At 53.1% G+C, this 21,607-nt stretch overlaps 1 protein-coding gene across 3 annotated transcripts; it reads right to left on the bottom strand.

Moving 5' to 3' along the window:
* Positions 1-3,486: 3,486 nt before the first annotated feature.
* SOCS7 (suppressor of cytokine signaling 7) lies at positions 3,487-21,099 on the bottom strand. 3 transcript variants are annotated; one of them, XM_061366457.1, is made up of 10 exons: positions 20,192-21,097; positions 15,188-15,252; positions 12,323-12,427; positions 11,507-11,608; positions 10,580-10,710; positions 9,938-10,106; positions 7,341-7,469; positions 4,586-4,721; positions 4,106-4,263; positions 3,487-3,858 (listed from the first exon to the last, which is right to left on the bottom strand). In XM_061366457.1, the coding sequence occupies exons 1-9, from the start codon at positions 21,040-21,042 to the stop codon at positions 4,143-4,145; spliced, it is 1,809 nt and encodes a 602-aa protein (XP_061222441.1). In that variant the 5' UTR covers positions 21,043-21,097; the 3' UTR covers positions 3,487-3,858; positions 4,106-4,142. The 3 variants fall into 3 exon arrangements, with proteins under 3 accessions (XP_061222441.1, XP_061222442.1, XP_061222443.1); XM_061366458.1 differs by lacking the exon at positions 11,507-11,608 and having other exon boundaries at positions 20,192-21,098; XM_061366459.1 differs by lacking the exons at positions 11,507-11,608; positions 12,323-12,427 and having other exon boundaries at positions 20,192-21,099.
* Between the last annotated feature and the right edge of the window lie 508 nt (positions 21,100-21,607).

The raw sequence follows: 21,607 nt of genomic DNA, 5'->3' as shown, positions 1-21,607 counted from the left end.
GTTTGAAAGAGTCTCCAAGTATATAAGTTAAAAGAAAATAACTACTTTGGTGTTTTCAAATACACTCTTCCATGATTCTTTGTTGTGAGGGACTTGAGTTAACCAATAGGCAAGTGCAATGGAATGTAGTTGAAGGGTGAGAACCAAATGTTAGTAGACAGGGTATACAGGATTCAGGCTCTGGAGCAAGGTCAGGTCTGCAGAAGCCACAGCCAGACGGAAGGGGCTGTCAGCACAGACAACCCTGCAAGAACAGTCAGGAAGGAGCCGCTTTCTAGTCCTACTCCAGGCCAATGCACTTCCTCTTCTACTTAAGGCAAGAAGAAACCCTCGTCAGACATACTTCCCTAATACACTTTTGAAAGGAGCAATACACATAAGATAACAGAAATAAATTTGATTTTCAACTGAAATTTTTAAAAGACGTATACCAGAAGAATACAGATGTTGAAGCAAAGCTCTGCCAACTAGAACATGGAAATTAATAGGCTGCTGAATCAGTATTGCTAATAAATGTTCAAAACCTTTGCACATGAAATATAGTTACTGGCATTTGTTCTTTGGCTTTGAATCATAGTAAAGCACAAAATCTTAAGTCACTGTAGAATCACCACATGGTTACGTGGATTATTTGCAAAGCACAGGTCAGCCTGGTTTACTCTTCAGCAACAAAAGGCTGGTACTGCATCAAGTACTAAAGACAGATATGGCAGAGTACAATCAGAATACTTCTGTTACACAAGTGTTCTCATACAGATTTAAAAAACAAGCAAAAAGAATCAAATATACCCATGTTGCAAACATAGTGCTTCAGAACCTCTGTATGTGCATTTTGCTTCCTAACACTGGCTCGCTCAGGCTGTGTCTGAGCTTTTCAATGTGGCAAATGGTCATGAGTAACATTTCGAAATGGATGCCGAGATTTCCACATGGCACACTAATACAAACAAAATAGTGAATGTATTTATACATACTTACAGTCAACTACTTCAAGGGTACTATTAAGGAAATTACATTAGCTAGGACTTTTCTTTATGTCTCAGAAGTAAGCTCAATGGGACTTCACACGAAATGAATGCATACAGTAGTCTCTGTACCTGGATTTGTAAGAGCAGTACCCTAAACTCACAACAGTCAGCACCTAATAATCAACTGCAATAACAAGGAGGACCTCTGGTCATGATGCCATCCTCAGTAAGCATGTCTCATGACATTTGTATACAGAAATGTGAATCATAATATTTTTCTATTTATCTTTGGAGTTTCAGCAAGATCTCCTCCCTTCATTGTGGTACCTACTGAAACCTGCCCAATGAGCTCCACAGCAAATCATTCCTTCAACATCCATCCTTGTCCCCACTCCCTTCCTCTGTCTTCACAAAACACACCTAGACAAAAGGTTGATTCTTGGCAGTTCCACGAATCTTTCTTTTAAAGGTGTTGCAATGTACACTGGTTTTTCCATGTTCACATTAACAGTGCCATTGATTTCACTAAGAAGCCTTGCATTTTCTTCTTCTATTTTATATTCATATAGCACTGAAAAAAATTCATTGTGCTTCTCAATCAAAGCTCCTAGCTATTCATCAAAATCCAAGTAATTATTAAAAAAGACAAATTTTGTTTGTAGTGAGTTTTGAGTAAGTAAAACCACCTGCTTTTAAAACTATTAGGTTGTCACTGATAGGATATGCTCAATAAAGTATTCCTGATGTAAACAGACATGTAAAACCTGTTATGAGATACAAGAAAATCCTATAAATCAATTTGCTGAGCATTAATCTATTATAAAAAAAAGTCTCAGCAAAATTTAAAAAGGAATACATCTTTAACTTTCTTTACATAATAAATTATTTCCCCTGTTCCGCCATTAGAAAAATTATGCTCTTGCAAGCTTTATGTATTTCCATTTTGTTCGTGTCTCAATGTTGAGAAAAAATTTAATTTAAAAAAATCAAAAGAAATTTCTGCAATTTTTCTTACTATGAGGAAAAAAAAAAATAATTATATTGTTGGCTAGCTTATCTCCCTGCCTGGAAAAGCTCTTGTCACCTTCTCTTTGACAAACTCCTGTGCAGCAGAGCGCAAGGCTGCATGTTCTTCCAACCTCTACCCTGCAGCATCTGGGACTTCTCCTAGCTTAAAACATTTAGTCAATTGTGGGTTTCAGTTTTGTTTTTATTTTCCCAGGAGGAAAAAAATTCTCAGAAAAATACGTATTTCCATGGAAAATTTGAATAGGAGGGGTGGAGGGGAAGCCTGATGGGGACACAGTCAGTAGTGAGCAGTGTCTGATGAGGTATTTCTACACAATCTGAAGCTCAGTTTGTTTCATCTGGAAGCCAAATCCTGTTAAAAACCATCCTTTTTCCTCAAAGGCCAAAAAGTGAGGCCAGAGGCGACGGTGAGGGGAGGAAGGACAGGGTTTGTTAGCACCCATCGTAGCAACACTTGGCAGAGGCAGACAATCAGGGGGGGTTCTCCAGGCTGCTTTAAGATCCACAGGACTGTGCCTGATTCAAGGGCTCAAATCATTCTGCAGGGCAAGACCAAAGCCCTGGCAAGCTCCTGAGTGCTCGCAGGGTGCTCAGCTCCACAGGCCCAGGCCACACAAGAGCATCACATCTTCAGCCCACGCTGCTGCAGCGTTGAGAGCACAGGAACGTTTGGTCGTGGAAATGCAGGAGGAAAGATGCTTCTCAGCATCCCTTGGAGCAAACTTTAAACGTGATGAAATGCAAAGTCTTTGCAGATCAGGATTTGAAGGGGTCTTTTAGTCAATGCCAAGCCAGAACCATAGCAAGAGCACCCACCTCTCTTGGCTTTACTGCTTCTGAACTGCTGTGGTTCCGAGGACATCGCAGGGAGAGGAGGAAGCAGCAAGCTCAGAGCTCGGATGCTGCTCCAGGAGACGCATCACTCATCTGCTTCTGGATCCAAGTGAACCCAGAGATGCTTCTTAATGCCCCAGCAACTCCCAGTCGAGCTCCTTCACAGCTCAGCACAAAGCCACTTCATTCACAGCTTCTGGAGACAGCCAGAGAAAGGCTGAAAGTGCACATCCCATGGCTCTGCAGGACTGAGAGTGATGCAGCAAGTACCTTTGGTCCATGGACCACAGCAACAGCCACAGCTTTGCCACCTTCCTTCCACTTCTCAGAGGCTCAGCAAAGCCTTCCAGTGTTTGCTAAGGGAACAATGCCCATGATGGCAGTGCAGCAGCAGCTATTCCCTTTGGCAGAAGGCTCCATGACATCCAAACAGCCTCCCGTGCTCTTCCTTCCTTGAGCCCAACTTAAAAGCATACGGGCCCATCCTGCAAACCCCAGTTGCAAAGCTCAGCTGCTCACTGTTCAGAGGTTATTCCACGTAGCTGCATGCCTCCAAGCAACTCTCTGCCTGCATCTCCCCATCAGGAAGGGCCAAAGAGCAGCCTTGCCATCATGCCTGGAGCAGATGACCTTCCCAGAGAGTCCCCATCTCTCCCCAACCCTTGAAGTTTCCAAGGGAGGACAATAAAATTCAGCTGATCATCAGACAGTTATTTCTCATGCTGAAAATAAAAGCAAACCCCAAAAAAAGACATTAAAAAATAAAACTTTCCCAAAGTCGTACATAGTGCCAGGACATTCTTTGTTCTGCAAGGAGTCCACGAGCTGGGCTCAGCTGTCTCCCCTCTCCCTCAGGCAGGAGCTGAGGCTCTTGTTCCCCTTCTGCTGTGCTTCTTAGGAGTCTTGAACCCTCTTCTCTATACAAAAGAGCTTGAGAGCAGAAGCAGCCCCGCAGAAGCAGGCTCCCTGTGCGTGCCTCCTTCCATCACAGCCAGGCTTGGGCTACAGGATGGCAACAATCAAATTCCTAGTGGGGAGAATAAAGGGGAAAGGGATCAAGCAGCCTGTGGGATCTGCCCCAGCTGGTTTGCACAAGCGTGAGCACTGGCTTGTATGGGCACAAACGTGCACAAGAAGCAGAAGCCTCGTCCCCTCCCCAGGGGGTCAAACAGGGAATGGCCACAGCTCCCCTGGGAGGGTTTTGTGTTCTCATTGCAATCCAAGGGAATAGGATGAGCTGTGTTTGACCCCTCGGAGCGGCAGCACACACGTACCATCAGTGACAGCAACGAGATGAGTGAGGCAGCCTCGCTACGTGGAGGATTCAGTCTCCTGCTTCTGTTTGGAGATGAGCTGAGCTTCCTTCAGTGACAGATACACCTCCTCCTGCGGGTCGTAGTAGTAGAACTTGCGGATGTAGGAGATCAGGGGCCTGGGGAAGGAAGGGGCTGAAGCTTTAACCCTGCACCACCACCACCACACCAACCAGCACCAGGATAACCAGAACCTCTCCCCAGGCCCACCCACATCCAGCAGGAACAGGAGCCTGTACCCCAAAGCCTTGGTACAGGCAGGTAGCACCTCACTCCTGAGCCGGTCACCATTCCTGTACGCATCCCTACACACCTCAGGATGCTCATCACGTTATCCCAAGGCTGAAGAAGCCAACTATTCCTTCCCATAGCCCTTGCTGCAGGTATAGACATCTTCTTGCTCTTAAGGTGAGGGTCAGGGAGGAAACCAAAGAGACTTACTTGGGCAGAGGGAGCTCGGGGATGTGGTCTATTCGGACCAACTGCCTGATCCGAAAGCGGCAAAGGTGCTGAAGGGATTTGACATTGCTGAACCTGGAGACTGGATACAGCAGCTGGACAGGCGTCGGAGGGAGACCTTGGGAAGAAAGCAGTGTTGGAGGTGTTAGGTTAGAAAGAAACCACTCCTGATGCAGCAAGGAAAAGCTGGAGCTCTCTGTAAGGATGGGTTTGATAGCCCATCATCCCAGCATCCCACTGCTTTGGAGCTGCTTGGGAATGGGGAGCCAAACCTTTCAGGGTTCGGCCTTCCTCACAATGCAAGCAACAGTTCTGAGGTCATGGGGTGGAAAAGCAGATCCTGGGGTACCACAAGCTCCCAACCACCCCTCTCCATGGACTCGTAGATGGAGCATCGCTTACACTGAGAAGCAACAGAGCTTGGAAGGGATGCAGGAGGAAGCCAAAGGAGAGGGCAGGCAGCATGAGCCGCACGTAGGCTTTGCTCTGCACAAGCCTCTGGGCACTTCTTGCGCAGCATTAAAAAGCTGGGGGATTTGGCCAGCTCAAGCTGCTCATTCTTGGGGTCACGAGGCTGGGCACAAAGGCAGCTCCCCACGCAGGGCTGGAAGCGACTTGCATCCAGCTTTCCCTCCACCCCACCTCCTCCATCAGCGTTCCAGGCAACAATCGAGCCCTCAGAACCAAAGAGGTCGGTGCAGGAGCACCAGGAAGGCTCTTTGGGAGCTGGGTTCATTCACAGCACAAGGTTTTATCTGTCTTTGCAGCAGGATTCAAAGCCAGTTACACTCTAACCCCCCCCTCCTGCTGGCTTGTCTCTGAGGGCAATGGAGAGAAAGGAGAAAAGGGAAAGCTCTTCACACTAAGATGGGCTCAAAACTGCTCCGGGCAGCTCAGGAAGCTGTGAGCCAGCTTTTGAGAAGGCAAAGAACAGCAATCAATTGAAGGCTGGATTCTCCAACCCCCCCAACACTCCCTATTCTCCTATAGAAAGGAATTAGCCTCTGGGAGCTCAGCCAGCAGCTACGGGGCCGCAGCACGAGCTCCGCACACTGAGCACCAGGAGCCAGATGCGAGCTGGAAACTGCCCCTTCCTCCAAGCAGCAGTTAAGGTTTGGGCAGGAGAACAGCACTAACGAGCACACTGGGGAACACAGATCCTCAGGGCTCCCCCATTAAAGAGCAGGCATCGGGGTGAGACCTCGTTTTGCAAGGATCAAGGAGCAGCGACTCAAACGCTGCACCTGGATGGAGAGGTGCAGGACCAGGAGCCAGCACAGCCTATGGGGGGGGACCAAGCAGAAGGGACCCCTCAGCATTGCTTGGTGGGGCTCTTTTCTTGAGGATATTTTCTAGAGCAAGTGCTTTCTAAGGTATTTTCACCTGGAGTCCTCAGCCTTCAAAGCCCTATTCTCAAAGGGGAGAGGTGTCAGGATGAGGAAGGGAAAGCATCTCGAAGCTGAAAGGATTGTTTGAAGGGAGGATACGTTGCAAAAGCAGCTTCCCATCCCTCTCCTCCCAAAGCACAGCCATGTTCTGCATCAGCTCTCCAGTTATTGGCAGTGCCTGCAGCAGAGGGCAACACTGAACAGATCCAGGCTGTGATTCCAGCACTGCTGGGAACCCTGCAGAGGATCATCCCATCCCTCCTCCGGACCAGAAACTCTTTGGGCCGAATCCTCTCCATGCTGCAGTGCCAGAGAGGTCACCATCACCATCAGGGGCTGCAGGCACGATGGCAATGGAGATAGGGAACAAACTGACTGCAGGAATCCTCACACTCAGTCCTTCCCCTCTCTGCTTCACTGCCATCACCCATCTCACCACGGCAGCGTTCCCATTCCTGCTCCCTTTTGTTCCCAGCATCCCCACTCACCCGCCCTCCAGATCCTGTTCCCCACTGCTGCTCCCTCACAATTAAGGGGCACATTTGCCCACTTGGCAAGCTCTCCCCTTCCTTTCACACTGGATTTTTTTGGCCAGCTTGCTGGTACACCAGGACAAACGAGCGAAACAAAAAGCACCGAGGATACTGGTCCAGTTGCCTGCCCAGATTTAGCAGGCAGGAGATGCGAGCCCATTTAAGGAGCCAGAGCTTGATGGATGGGGAAACAAGCACTCTGCAATCCCAGCAGCATGCAATCAAACATGCTCCAACAAAGCTTCGCTAACACTCCCTCCCTGCCTGCAAGCACCTGCCTGTTGATGGGCTCTGGCATCAGGGTCCCCCCAGGGACTCTGAATCTACAGCATCTATCAAGTGAGCTGGAGGCTCACTTTGAGCTCACACTTGGAAACGTTCCCACAGCTCAGCTTAATGTCTCTCCCTCCTGACAGCCCCAGGTGGGTTTCAGCTAAGGGAGACCTGGGGAACTACAAAGCATGGAGTGGTTCTTAAGAACAGCAGCACTGAGACTGGGGGAGGGAAGAAAGAGGAGCTTTAGGAGCCAAATAGCTGCTTGTTGAGGGAGCAGCATTCCAGCCTCCAGCTCCATTTGTCATAGTGGGAGTTTGTATTACGTTTCCACACTCCTGGAAAGAAAGCTTTAGGAGGTCTCCTTACCACAGTGATGCAAGGGATGTGCTCCTCAGGATCCTTCTGAAGTCAGTGGGCACGGGTGCAGAAGAGGATGCACTGAGCCCAGCAGACCAAAGCCACATTAAACTGGCTCTCTAGGACAGCCCAGCAGCTGATGACAGAGTGAAGCCTCCCCCAGAGGCAGAGCAGGACACTCACCTGGAACCCTGGATCGGAGGAAGTAGAGGAACTTCCCGTTTTTGGAGTGCATGATTGCTCTCTTTATGAACTCCACCACGGACTGGCAGCGGTCTTCAAACTTGGGATGGCACCAGAGGCTGAAGGTCCCTTCCAACAGAACAGAAAAGGCCTTGTGTTATAGGAGCACTGGTAGCAAGAGGAGCCATTTAGCCGTGAGTGATGCTCTCAAAGGCCAGGTGAATGCCCCAGGTTGACAACTTAACCTAGAAAAGGCACTAAGAGGAAGCACCAGTGGCACCAGCTTGTGAAGATGCTGTTCCACTGGAACCAGTACTCTCCAAGAGCTGAGGATACACAGAAAGACACAATATGACAACTATAACCCAAGGATGACCTCAGGTCAGGCTTGCCTGAACTTGTGAGCAGCCTGCAACAACTGCTGGGTCTAAACCTACCAAAACATATTTGAACAGAGCATTAAGAGATGTCCCTGCTCCTCTGCAGCATCCCCTCAACAGCTACCGCATCAGAGTGCTTAAGCCCACACATAGAGGGATGTAAAAGCAGTGAGCCAGGTGTTGGATCACTTATTTCAGCAGCTTTATGTTCTTGCTGGCTGTTCCAAACCCCTTAATGCCAATGACTGTTGAGCTAGAAGCAGGGGTGAGGCACATGGATGCAGCCCTGCCTGTGCTGCCACCCAACGTGGTGCATTGAGCTGGAGCAGCATCTCTGGAACTGGAGAGGGACCACAGGGGCAAGCAGGCCCTCTTCCCTGCTGACAGATCTCCAAATAGGGTGAGTTGAAGCCCCACATCACACCAGTGCCACAGGCTTCGTGCTGCAAGCAGACACCTCCTCCTTGCACCAGAACGCAGCCATTTATCCCCTTTCATCAGCCAAATCAGAGGTACCCAGGCCAGCAGCACCCCCCCAGCACCAACCTGCTACAGAAACACTAGGGGAAGCAGCTCTGTTGGATGGCCAGCACTCACAGCTTTATGCAGGGTGGCCAGCAAGCAGCAATACAGGGCTATAGACAGCCCACAGCTTGCTCCAGTAAGGCTTTACTGGGAGGAGATACCTCTCATCCTTGCCACAGGCCAGTTTGGGAGCAATGATCTGGGTTAGCATGTGCTAAACATCCAGGATCAGCAAGCACAGGTAATTCTTGGGAATCCTGGACCTGTATGAGCCCTTGGTCAGTGACTGCAAAGGCCAAGCACCAGCATCCTCAGCCTGCCTAAAAACAGACAAAGAAATGCTGGTTTCTTCTCCTCATCTACTTAAACCTGAAGGTCAAGCATTGCTCTCTTACCATTCCCCCAGCCTCACCATTTGTCATCTTCACTGGTTTAGCAAAGTGCTCCAGTCTGCAGTTTTCTGCAGCACATTCAGCACAAGGCAGCCAGGCCTGGAGTGTGTGGCGGGGAAGACTCACATAGATCCAAGCACTACACCCAAGAAATGCAGTCCTTGATGCAATGCCATGGCTGGGAGAGATGCTCAAGGGAAGGTGGCAGCACCAAGCTCCATCCATGCAGCAAGAGAAGAGTGAGGAAAGGGAAGGACGCTGGGCTAAGGATAGGATGCTCAGAGAAGGGAAATATCCCAACCCCAATGTAAGCAGCCAGACAAGCTTGTTCCAAAACTCAGTTATGGAGGAGAATCCATGGCACAGGCAGCCTCACATCCCCTCCACCTGAAAGAGAGTCTTGTAGGTTCTATACAAAGACAGGGTGATGAAAATCCTTCCTTCTCCCCCAGGGACAGGGGAAGGGGCTCTAGAGGGGTTACAACGAATACTCCCCATCAGAGGGGCTCAAGAGCAGAAGAGCTGCCAGGTTTGGCTAGCAGAACTGGGAGAGAACAGCAGCATCCCTGGAGCAAGGACAAGGACAAAAGGACTGAGCTTTGCTCTGAAGGGCTGCAAACCACTGTTTTGCACAGCAGGTTGGCTGGGAAGCCTCTGACCCCATCATTTGCAGGCACAGTTAATGACAAGGCTCTCTAGGCAGCTGTTATTAAAGCTTGCCCACTGGTCACAGGGCAGCTCCATGGAGCCTCTTAGGCATTTTCCTCAGCCTGAGGACAGTGTGCACGAGGGGTCAGTACAGGAAACCACACATGGAGCTAAAGCCTCAGCATGGGACCTACTGCAGCTGATCCCACTGTTAAGCATCCCTAGACAGGGGGAGAACAAAGCAAAGCGCTGAGCTGTGACACATTGAGATCGCTTCTCATGTCACAGGGAGAAAAGCTGATGGGTGATGGCTTGTGCTGTACATCACATCTCAGTGACACAGGGTCCCAAGGATCCTGCCATCATCATTTTCTTCAGGCCAAGTTTTCCAAAGCAAAGCCTGAGGGAAATCTGGTGCTCCCCAGTTTTAAGGAGAGTCTCTTCTTGAAGCCCAAGAAGTAAAGTCAAACCCAGCTTCTAAGGCCTCTTGCAGAACCTCAGCACAAGAGTGAGGACACATTGATGCTGCTGCCCTTCTTTCACCAGCTCTGTGCCCAGAGCACTGCTTTGGGACCTTGAGATCAGACTGGTCCCCAGCCACAGGCCTCTGTGGTCAGCAACATCCCCAGAACCACCTATATATGGCTCTTACCTCTATAGTGCTCCATCCTGGTGTGATGGGTGATGCCCTGCGACCGAAAGCTGAGGCTCAGGATGTAACGAGGGTCAGAACTGTCTCGCACCAGAAAGGACCCATCTGGTTTCCCCTTCAGCTTCATCTCTGCATCCTCCCAGTTCATCGGTCCCCAGTACCAGCCACACTAGGAAGAGAGACGGCAGAACATCAGCAACCAAACACAATAGGATTTGCTCTCATTGTTAATTCTTTTTAAGTGATAAACTGGAAGTGCCCTGTTGTGTCCAACCAGGAGTAGGAATGGCTGGGACTTACTCCTGGATGAGAGTGCACCACCACATCCCTTACCACCTAAAAGCACTCAAAGAACAGATGAGATGAAAGCATTTCATTCCACACAATGACTCAAAGACCTCACTGGGAGAAAGGCAGGAGGCTTTTTCCAGTCCTATCCTAATCTTGTGCTCCCAAGTCTATGTGCCTCTAGTGTGAGGCATCCCTGCCCATGGCAGGGGGCTGGAACAACATGATCTTGAGGCCCTTTCCAACCCAAACCACTCCATGAAGTCCGTAAAGGGGATGTTGAGGACCAAAAGCAGAGCTTAGACCCAGAGCCTTTCCCTTGGGGCTGCTGCCACCAACCCACATCCCCATTACCTTCTCCAGCTCCCGCAAGCTGGCTGCGAAGCTGCTGGAGTCGGGGCGGTACAGGGGGCACTGGAGGTGCTGGGTGGGCTGGCCGGGCATCGCCTCCATCGGCCTCAGAGGGACAATCCGTGGGAAGGCATCTGCAGAGGGAGACACAGCCCAGGCCTTGGTCAGCCCTTAGGGAGCTCAGCATAAGGATGAGTTGCCCCGTTCCCCTCGCATGGCTCTGGAGGTCCAGATGCAGGAGCTGCAGTGGGGAGGAGGAAGCTGGGCTGACCCATAGGAGGGCAATGTCCTTGTGCAGGACCCAGGGGAGTCACTACCTGCTCCTCCAAGGTGACTAACTCAGTGCCTTCACTGCTATTTCCTTCTGCTAGCTCGATGGAAGGCCAGGGAAGTGCCCAGCAGCACCCATTGGAAAGAACAAGCACAGCCTGAAAGAGGGGCAGTTAAAGCTCTGTGGGTGCTGAAGGAAACTGGAAGCAGGAGGGTAAATGCACAGGAAGGATCCCAGTGTGCTGTTTGGTTGGATGCACACCAGGCTGGCTGGCAGAGCTGGGGCTCCTGCACCAAACCAGCTCTCTCCCATCCCTGCCATTCATTCCCATGTTCCCTGACACAGCACAAACTGGGGTGGGCTGAACCCAAGAGGAAACAGAGCAAACGGGAGATGCTGAACTGAGGATAAAGCTGGTGCAGGGATGAGCGTCAGCAAAAGCCCTGTGAGCAACAGGAGCCACATGGAAACTGGAGCCTTGACACAAGAGTGCCTGAGCACTCAGCAGCGCAGGACTGCATGGCCCCTAGCAAGCACTGCAGGCAGCACTGCTGCTGTTAAAGCCCAAAGTGCAACCTTAGAATTCACCAAGCAAACCCCCAGAAGGTTCCAGCTCCCTCAAGGGAAAGCCAGAGCCTTGCTGCTAAAGCTAAGCTGACCTGGGGCATGGGGTGGAGGAGGCGGAGGCAGAGGGAAAGACTGCAGGGATGAGCCCATTGGACCCACTAGGACAGATGTAGGCAGCGTCCCACTGATATCATCTAGGAGAGAACAGAGGCAAGAGAGATTCAGAAAACAGGAAAGCAAGTGAGCTCTGCACTGCCTGACACACACCCGAGCAAACCAGCCCTTGGTGATGCTTGGGGCAGCCAAGATGGAGCTCAGCATCCTCCTCTTGCTGCTGCTTCACACCAGCTCGGAGCCTCACACACTCCCCAAGAGTGGAGGAGTCTGGTTTCCAGCTCCTCACATGCATAACACAGGCATTTAAAGGAGGTTTCACAGACCCAGCACATGGGATTGTGCAGTTTAAGGTGCTGCTTGCTAAGGCTGACTTGACCCATCCTTAGCTTCTTCTCAGAGGAGTCTGCTCCAGAGGAGGATGAAGAGCAGCTGAGCCTGGCTCCTGCTGAGCTCCCATGCAGCTTCCACTGACTACAGAGCACAGAAAGGAACCAGCCTTGCTAGGTGATGGGTAGGAAGGGGAGCAGTTCCCAAAAGCAGCAGAAATGCTATAAAACCAATGCATTACCTGCCCACCTCACACTGCTGCCCCATCACCCTCCCCTCCTGGCTGATCCAGGACAAACACTGAGGCTGCCAATGAACAGCAAAAGCAATCCCCTGCTAGGGAAGGGTGAGCAGGCAGAGAGCCCAGTGCCAGGGATGCTCAATGCTCCCCACTTCCCTCACTACAAGGGATGTTCCTATGCTCCCATAGGGACACAAGGCAAGGATGCTCTCCGAGACAGTACCTAGCAGGCTGAGGCTTCGTCGTGGTGGAGGTGGTGGAGTCGGAGGGTGAGGGGAGGTCAGTCCTCGCTGCGAGATGTCCACATCCACCAGTGACACCGTTTCACCTGAGGGTTAGGGGAGCAAGACCGTCAGTACCACAGCAGGGCATGGGGAGGGGGAAAGGGACAGGAACCTCACAGGGTTTGGAACACATTAGCTGCTTCCCTTTGGAGACATGGATTAGCTAAGGTCAGGCAGAGAATGACACCAGTACTGAATCCCACTGGAGTCCAACACCGGGATGCTGGGATGAGGAAGGCACTGAGACCTTTGCAGCAGCAAGCTCACAGCAAGCAGAGCTCATCAGTGCTGCACTTCTATGCCAAAGGCCAGGAGGGTACCAGCTCTTCAAATTAATAAGAGGGAACTGGACAGGCTTTAACATTAAATAACTGGAATTTGCTGAGCACTAAAAAGGCTCCAGACCCGGGATACTGCTGGGGGAAAATAACCACACAAATTAAGATGTCTAACTTCAACCCAGAAAAGCTTAAAATGAGTCTAAAATCATGGGAGAGAAAGGAAGGCAGCAAATCCAGGTCAAAGCATCAGCCTCAGTATTGGACTGATACAGAGGCAAAAGGAAAACACTCAATCCCAAAGAGAGATCCTAAGGGGTGCTACCATAGCCAAGGCTTAAAATTGAGTTTAACCAGGCTCTGATGAACACCAGCACTGGAACCCCATCACCCCAAAGACCCGAACCATGGTCTCAAGGACAACAAGATCTGGCTGCCTTAGATTTCAATTCCTGTGGGCAGGGAGCTCCTCTCCTGCTCCAGATAACCGTGCACAGCATCACCCATCTGACAGTGTATTCACCATGCATTAGAGAGGACAAGATTGACTCAGCTTCCTTCTGCTTTTAAGACTCCTGTCTATTAATAAGCAATGGCAGGAGGAGTATTTAGGGTGGGTATTATCCAAGGTACCTTCTCCCTGGGGGGGGTAAGGGTGTGAGCACACACACATGCACACAGTCCCTCCTTCATTTCCACACCTTAACAATAAAGTGCCCTGCCTGCATCCACCTTGGACAAACAAAACCAAAAGCCAACCATGCTAAGGTATGGGGGGGGACAGCAAGTTAGCTTCCAACCCTTCCCAAGGCAGGGTTGTGGCAGGCTGTGATGGGTTTATGCTTCCAAGGGGTGCTCAAGGAGAGCCTTCCCAAAGGCCTTTCCTCACCCCACAGACTAACCTGGAAGCAAATCCCTAAGGAACTCATGCAAGCTGGGCCAGACATCTGAATTCAGCCTCAGAAAACCCATGATGCAAGAGCCATGAAAGAAACCAAGCAGTGCTCAACACTAACCCAAAGCCACACACTCGCTCTGGGGATGATGCCATGGTTTTCTGCACAGGAAAAAACCCCTCCAAGGGCACTGTCACTATTGCATTTATACTCACAGCTTCCCCCAGCAACAGGCAACGAAGCAGCAGAAGCAGCTTTTGCCTGCACCAGCCCTGATTTGCAAGGTGATGCTGAGGAACTGAGCCCCATCACATGAGGAACAAGTCCTCAACGTGCTGCTCCATGCTCAGGACACAGGCTGAAAGGATGTGAGAATGAAGAGAACCAGCACCAGCATAGCTGAATCATCCCCCAGTGATTCTCCTTCTGCAGGAGCTGAAGGAGCTACAGGAAGCATCAGGAACGGATCAGAAGCTTCCAGTTCCTAGTTTCAGGCAAGTCAAAGTGAATGCTCTGCCTTGAAGGGAACTTCTCTGACATTTAAACCAGTTCAGAGTAAGACAAGAGCTCACCACTGCTCTCCAAAGAGGCTTTGCCCTGCTCAGGGGCACAAAACACCCCCCACTCTCCATCACCTACACCAATAGCAAGAGGCATTCAGCTCTACCCACCAGCTTTAAGGCAGCTACGGCTGCACAATCCCATCTTCATTCCTCTGCTCTGCACTAAGACCCTCAATATGAATCTATTTGAATCTGCCCTCCATAACAGGCCATATAAAACACCCCCCCCAGCTGATAAATACTCACTTGTGCCCTTAGATTCCTGCTCAGGCAAGCCTTGAGACAGGAGTCACGCAAGGAAGCCCCAAGCCCTGTGGCTGGGACCGTTCTGATGACAAACCCAGACCACAAGAAGCACATGACCATGACTGGGAGCTTTGCAGTCCTATAGCTTCCAGCTTTGCAGTCCTATAGACTTCCCTTCACACCATTTATAAACCAGCTTCAACCCCCCCAGCAGAAAAGGGAAGGTCAGAAACCAGCAGGACAAGGGGAAACCATGTTCCACAAATGAGGTTTCAATTCCCACTGCAGTCACCAACGGTGCTGTATGGTCCAGGTGGGAAGCAGGGCTTGGTCTTAGCCCTTCTCAAGGCAAATGCTCTATAAAGGATTTTCCCAACCTCTTGGCTGCAGAGCCCTGTGCACAGAAGGACCAGGACCTTCACCTCCAACTTGTGTTTCAACAGGAGGAATTGCAAAATGCTGATGTGCAACCATGGAGAGGGACTTCTTACAAGGGCCTGTAGGGACAGAACAAGGGGAATGGCTTGAATGTGCCAGAGGGGAGACTGAGCTGAGCTCTTAGGCAGAAGCTCTTCCCTGTGAGGGTGCTGAGGCGCTGGCACAGGGTGCCCAGAGAAGCTGTGGCTGCCCCATCCCTGGCAGTGCTCAAGGCCAGGTTGGACACAGGGGCTTGGAGCAAGCTGCTCCAGTGGAAGGGGTCCCTGCCCATAGCAACGGGTTGGACCTGGAGGAGCTTTAAGGTCTCTTCCAACTCAAAATATCCTTAAACACAAACTGCTCTTTTCCCAGCCAAATGTGCTGTAAACCTTCCAAACCCTTACCTGTGAAGAGGGGGCTGAACACAACCGGGGAAAAGGCACTTTGAGTTCTTGTCAGTCTGTGTTTCCTATTGGAAATAAGGAAAATGTTAGTGGAGAGGAGGCGACCTGGTGCATCCCACCACAAGGAAACCCCATTTGACCTCCTCCCAGCAGGAGAACCTTCCCCATTCCTTGCTCCAGGAGCTCAAGACATCTCATTGCTTCGTGTTTACTGGACTCCTAGAGCAGTGCCTTGGCCTAAGTAGGGCAGTGAACCAGTAAAGCCAGGTCTGCGTCCTGCTCCGAAGCAAATCCACAAGCAGGGAATTAATAAAGCCTTTAGGAAGAAGAACCCCAAGCAAGTGTGGTAACCAGAGCCCAGAAGCTGTTTCACAACCACCCTCTCCCTATTGCTCTGCAGCAGCCGTTGCCAAATGCCTTTGACAAACAGGTTTGGTCCCTGGGCAACGAGGGGTTGAGCGTGGAGCCCTCGTGCTGTGTTTGGAGGACACCATCTCCCCAAAGGGCTCCAAAATGCAGGTGAAGGGCAGGTGAGTTAAACCCGGAGATGGATGGAAGCAGCTAAAGATGGGCCTCTGATGAGGAGCCAGCACTTCCCATGCTTTCCAAACCAGTGGGGTTATAACAAGGCTGCAGCCAGCACCGTGCTCTCCCAATGCAAAACCCCTCCTTGCTATTGCAGTGCTAAAGGGCTTTATCCAGATGTAGGCACAGAAACTGCTGGTAAACTGAAGCCAGGACTCGAATCCAATAGGGAAACACATCCCTGGTCCCAGACCCTCAGTCCCACCAAAGAGGGGAGCACAAGAACAAAGATCAGCACCAGCTTTGACAAAGGTCTTCCAGCATCCTGCAAGGCCCATCCCAGCATGGGCAGCCTGCACCAGGTCTGTAGTGGGTCAGACAAGGCTACTCCCAATTCAATACTGCGACACCACTGTGCTGACCAGAGGAACCGGTCCCATTGCATGCAGGCAAGTGATGGCACCGAGACCTGCAGGAGCTCAGAGAGCAGCTCTCCTCACAACCCACAGCACACCAATTCCACTGCAAGCAAAGGGCTGACACTGTTCTTCTTGGGCATCATCTTCACTCTCCAACCTCCTCCCAGTAAGAGACTGACCCTGACCCTTAAACTTGTGCCTCAGGCCCCAGCTCTGAGATGCAGATGCAACTCAGCCATCCCATAGGGAGAAGAAACCTGAGTTCCAGGCTCATATTCCCACGTGGAGCAGATGGGGGAGTCCTCACCTTCTCACAGAGCTGCCCAAGTGGTGTCCAGACACATCACTGGGGGTCATAGGATTAAACATTAATTCACAGCTATAAGCTTGCAAATAAACCCACTCCAAACACTCATCCTGATACACCAACCCCATTCCAAGGTTTGGAAGGGTTTCCAATTTAACCCTCTCACACCTATTCGAGGGTTGGATGGTTTTCCCTCTGCAAGGAAGATGATTCCCTGCTTATCAGCCACAAAACTACACTTCTGGACTAATATCAATGAAGCTTATAAGATAGTAACAGCTCTGCTCCCTCCCACTAAGCCAGACAGAAAGGAGCATTGCTGGCATTTTAATGTTACCAAAACAGCTCCATTTTATGCCAATGTTTTACAACCATCACTTCCTGAGATGCCTCGTTTCAAGCAAGCAGGGTGAGAGCAAGAAATGATGCCCCTGAACCAGATCCTCCACTTCCCAACTCAAAACCAACCGGCTGCCATACACCCTCCTCCTGCCCTCAAGCTCTGCAGCATCCAAATGATGCTGAAATGGTGCTTGTCGCTCATCCCAAGACCCTGTTAACACCAAGACCAGTCTCACCCAGTCATCCAAGCTGGCCATGTGCTGTTTTATACATGGAGACATGTGAAGAACCAAGATCACCAATGCAGCGACCAACCAGGACCTGGTACCAAGTGGCCAGTGATGTGCAGCAGATGCTGGCTGCAGCTTAGGTTTACCTGCATCCATCCATCCATCCACAGATTGGTGCCTAAATCCATTCCCTTCCCCTCCAACTACCTGGATGGGAAGCTTGAGCAGTGACTCCAAATACCAGGAATTCTGCTTCAGATGGATGTCTAAAGGAGAAAGGAGCCAGGACAGATAACACCCATCACAGTCCAAGGGAGCACCCTTCATCAAAGAGCCTTCCAAGTCAGCAACACGAGCCCCATAGCAAGCAGAGGCATGAATTAACCCAAAAGCTGCTCTGAGCCCACCTCAGCAGCAGCTCATAGGAACACCAGATCCATCCTATATTAACAGGGGCCATAAACTCCAGCTCTGAGTAGAACCAAGGAGAGGTCGTGTTGCTGATGGAGCTGGTGTAAGCCAGCAGACAGTATTCACTGGGGTGGGTTAAGCCCAGTAAAGGCCATAGCAGAAGAGAGGAAAAGGAAAGCACCATGTGCTGAAGTCAAACATTCCCTTCCCAGCAAGCTTGGCTTACCTAAACCTAACTCGCTTAGGCAAGGATGAGCATCCCCAGCACCCCAAACCACTCCTCCTCATTGATGAGACCTCCAGGAGCAGCAGGGACCATCCCATCCCTGCACAGCCTCCCAACAGAGGAGATGCCAGCTCCAATCACACCCATCCCACAGCCCAAAAGGACGGGAGCAAAAAGCATCACTCAGATAACCCAGGCCTCGTGAATAGGAGGGGACAGTGGAGGTGGCAGCAGCAAACAGTCCCTGAACCACACGAGTTGCTGCATCAGGCACCTTGAAGCAAGCTCTGCTCAAACATCACCTACTTAATGCAGGGGAGCTGCATGATGCTGGAACTGAAGTGACCATTGAAGCAGAGGCAAGACCCAGGCAGTGATAACGGTGCTTCTCTGCTCCTGACCTGCTTAAGACACAACTGCCTAATGCCAGTGCAGGGGACTCCTTCCTGCTCTTCTCAAGCACCAGGATGGCATAAACCACAAACCCATTAGCAGAACATTATGTCATTAATGTCATCATTTGAGGCCCATTCAGTCATCTGTGGGGAATGGAGCTGTTGTACAAAGCTGCTTCACCACCCTACACACAAGCTCCTCGAGGGTACAGGAGCTTGGCAGGGCTCAAACACACTCCCAGCAGCTGCGAGGATGGGAGCTGAGGCTGCCCCATCTCAGAACCCATCCTCTGCTTCAGAATAGAGGCAACTTTGGCCTCTGTTGCCCTTTGGGCTGTGCAAGTGCCCCAGTACCACACCTGAGCCAAGGTCAGCATCTTCAGAGCAAGCCTGGAGAGCTCCCTGCTCTTCACCTCACTGAGGAGGCCACACAGCCCAAAAGCCTTACACAGGGTTATTTAACCCCACAGGTAAAGGGCTGTGCTGCAATACCCAAAGTCCATTTAGTTACTGGATGCTGCTCCCAGGCTGGCTGCACAGCCCTTGGGCAGGCTTCTCCCTGCCTCCTCCATGAGGGATCTCAGTTCTGCTGCTGGAAATGCTATAGAAGGTGGTTTCTGGAGCATAGGAGGCCACCAAAGGCATCAGCCCCTTTACCCTCAAGCATCAAGCAGCTCGTGTCTTCTGCTGCAGCCCTCGGTCCCACATCAACAGGTCCCAGGTTATATCCCTTCAGCCTAACACATAACTCAGTCAACCTCTGGTTGCCAATGCTTCCTCCAGCTACATCCTCCTACAGAGCATCACCACCATCACCACCACCAAGGCCAGAGCCCAGTGGTGACACTGGAGAGCCTTAGGACATCATTCTGCAAGAGGAAACACCATCCCCTTGGGTCTCAGCACAGAGCCACCAGAGGCCATGCCCAGAACGCTGCATTTCCTTGCTCAGCCCTAACCCTAACCCTAACCCACCCCAGGGCTCCAGCAGCTCCTTGGAGTCACCCTCCGCTGGTCCAGCTCCTGGATGTTCTTCCACCATCCCCTTTAAGGATGCAAGGCCCAGAGCACCCAGTTTCTCCTCACCTGCCTCTCCTGGGCTCCGGATGAGGCCTCAGCTTAGAAGAGGCCTGAACCCAGCTCAGAACCTATACACAACCATGATGCCCATGTGCAGGGTGGTACCTGCTCATCCTCCACTTCCATCAAGGCATCACAGCCCTGGTACCCCGTATATCCCTGCACTGTGGGGCCACATTGATGCGTGCCCTGTGCTGCTGGCTCATCAAACCCAGGCTTTCCAGGTTGTCATCAATGCAGGCAACTGCTCCCCACAGTCCCCACCACCCCAAAACCAACCCTACTCTCCATATGCCCCTTTAGACCACCCCAAAACCACCTCTGCTCCCCATATCCCACTTCGCATCACCCCAAAACCACCTCTGCTCCCCGTATCCTCCTTCACATCACCCCAAAACCACCTCTGCTCCCCGTATCCTCCTTCACATCACCCCAAAACCACCTCTGCTCCCCGTACCCCACTTCACATCACCCCAAAACCACCTCTACTCCCCGTATCCCCCTTCACATCACCACAAAACCACCTCTGTTCCCCGTATCCCCCTTCGCATCACCCCCAAACCACCTCTGCTCCCCGTATCCCACTTCACATCACCCCAAAACCACCTCTGCTCCCCGTATCCCTTTTCACATCACTCCAAAACCACCTCTGCTCCCGGTATCCCACTTCGCATCACCCCAAAACCACCTCTGCTCCCCGTATCCCCCTTCACATCACCCCAAAACCACCTCTGCTCCCCATATCCCCCTTCACATCACCCCAAAACCACCTCTACTCCCCATATCCCACTTCACATCACCCCAAAACCACCTCTGCTCCCCGTATCCCCCTTCACATCACCCCAAAACCACCTCTGCTCCCCATATCCCCCTTCACATCACCCCAAAACCACCTCTGCTCCCCATATCCCCCTTCACATCACCCCAAAACCACCTCTGCTCCCCGTATCCCCCTTCACATCACCCCAAAACCATCCCTGTCCCCACAACCCCCATCCTATCCCCCCCCCGAACCGCTCCTCCAAGGCCGGAGGAGGGATGTCCTCTCCGCTGCCGGTACCCCCCGTACCTGCCCGCCTCCTGCTCTCGGCCGCGGGCCCCGCACACATCGGTCAGGCTGCCGGCCGAAGCGGGCAGCTCCCCGGCGCGCCGGGCCTCGGTGCTGGCGGCGGTGGCGGCGTCCCCGGTGGCTGAGCCGCCGCTGCAGCTCTTGGTGCGGAAGAGGCGGCTGAGGCGGATCTTGAGCGAGCCCTTCCTGCCGCCGGGGCCGGCTCCCCCGGGAGCCGCGGGCGGCGGCGCTGGGCCGGGGCCTCCTCTACCGGTAGCTCCGGCGGCTGCGCAGCCCGGGGACCCCGGCTCCTCCTCGGAGCAGCTCCCGGCCTCGTCGGGCTCCAGCGCCTCCAGCACTAGAAGCGCGTCGCTCGTCTCCTCGGCGGCGGGCCCGGCCGGCGGCGGCGGCCCGAGGCAGGGGCACCCCGCGGGTCCCTTCGTGCCCAGCCCGGGCGGCCGCAGCCCCAGCGCCGCCAGCTGCAGCTCCAGCCCGCCCGCCGGCGCGGCTCCCCAGCCGCTCACCGCCTTGGGCTCCAGGGCGCAGCGGTGCCGCGGGCAGAGCAGTTCCCCGCCGCCTCCCACCGGGCCCCCGCCGCCCGCTGCGGGGCCGCCCTCCTCTCCCGGCCGCCCGTCGGCCGCGTTGCGGAACACCATCAGCTGCGGCGGCGGCCGGGAGCTCCGCAGCGCCGCACCGCCCGGTAACCGCCCGCCGCCGAGGCCCAGCGGCCCCGCGCCCGCCGCGCCGGTAACGGCGCCGCCCGCCGCGCCCGCCTCCGGCCCGGCCACATAGCCCAGGAGGCGGCTCAGCACCCGGTAGGAGGCCGCGGCGGCCGCCGCCGCGTCCCCGTCGCGCAGCTCGGCGCGGTGCATGGCTACGGCCGCCGCATGGCCAGGGCCGGCACCGGGACCGGGAGCGGGGCCGCAACCGGGCCGCACCGCCCACCCACCATCACGGCGCCGCGCCACGCCCCCTCACTTCCGCCATAGGCCACGCCTCCTGACGCAAACCGCGCCCCCAATCGCTGGATGTGGCCACGCCCCCTCGGGTCGAGGCACTTTGCAGGGATGAAGGGGGGGCCGGGCACCGCTGGGGCAGCTCCGGGAGCGAGCGGGGAGGGTGAACCCCCCCCGGCACCGGGCAATGCACGAGTGGACGGCGCCGTCCTGTGGCGGCTTCGGCTCGGCTCGGCTCGGCTCGGCTCCGGCTCGGCTCTCGCACCCCACGGATGGAGGCGAGGCGCCGGGCATCGGCTCTGCCCCCTCCCGCCCGGGGAAGTCACCGCTGCTCCAGGCAGGGGAGAGCGGCCCCAGCGGCCTCCCGTGCCTCAGTTTCCCCTCTGCAACAGGGCCAGTGCTGGGTGGGAGCTGGGACAGCATCACCCAGTTGAGAGGGGGGGCATCAGCCCCTGCCATGGGACCCTGCACCCACTACCTA

This window comes from Neopsephotus bourkii, unplaced genomic scaffold (assembly GCF_033783945.1).
Source record: "Neopsephotus bourkii isolate Nb327-2 ecotype Australia unplaced genomic scaffold, CSIRO-AGI_Nbou_v1 NB_1346, whole genome shotgun sequence".
NCBI classification, from domain to species: domain Eukaryota; kingdom Metazoa; phylum Chordata; class Aves; order Psittaciformes; family Psittacidae; genus Neopsephotus; species Neopsephotus bourkii.
Note: the sequence above shows the minus strand (reverse complement) of the source record. Positions and strands in the feature narration are given on the sequence as shown.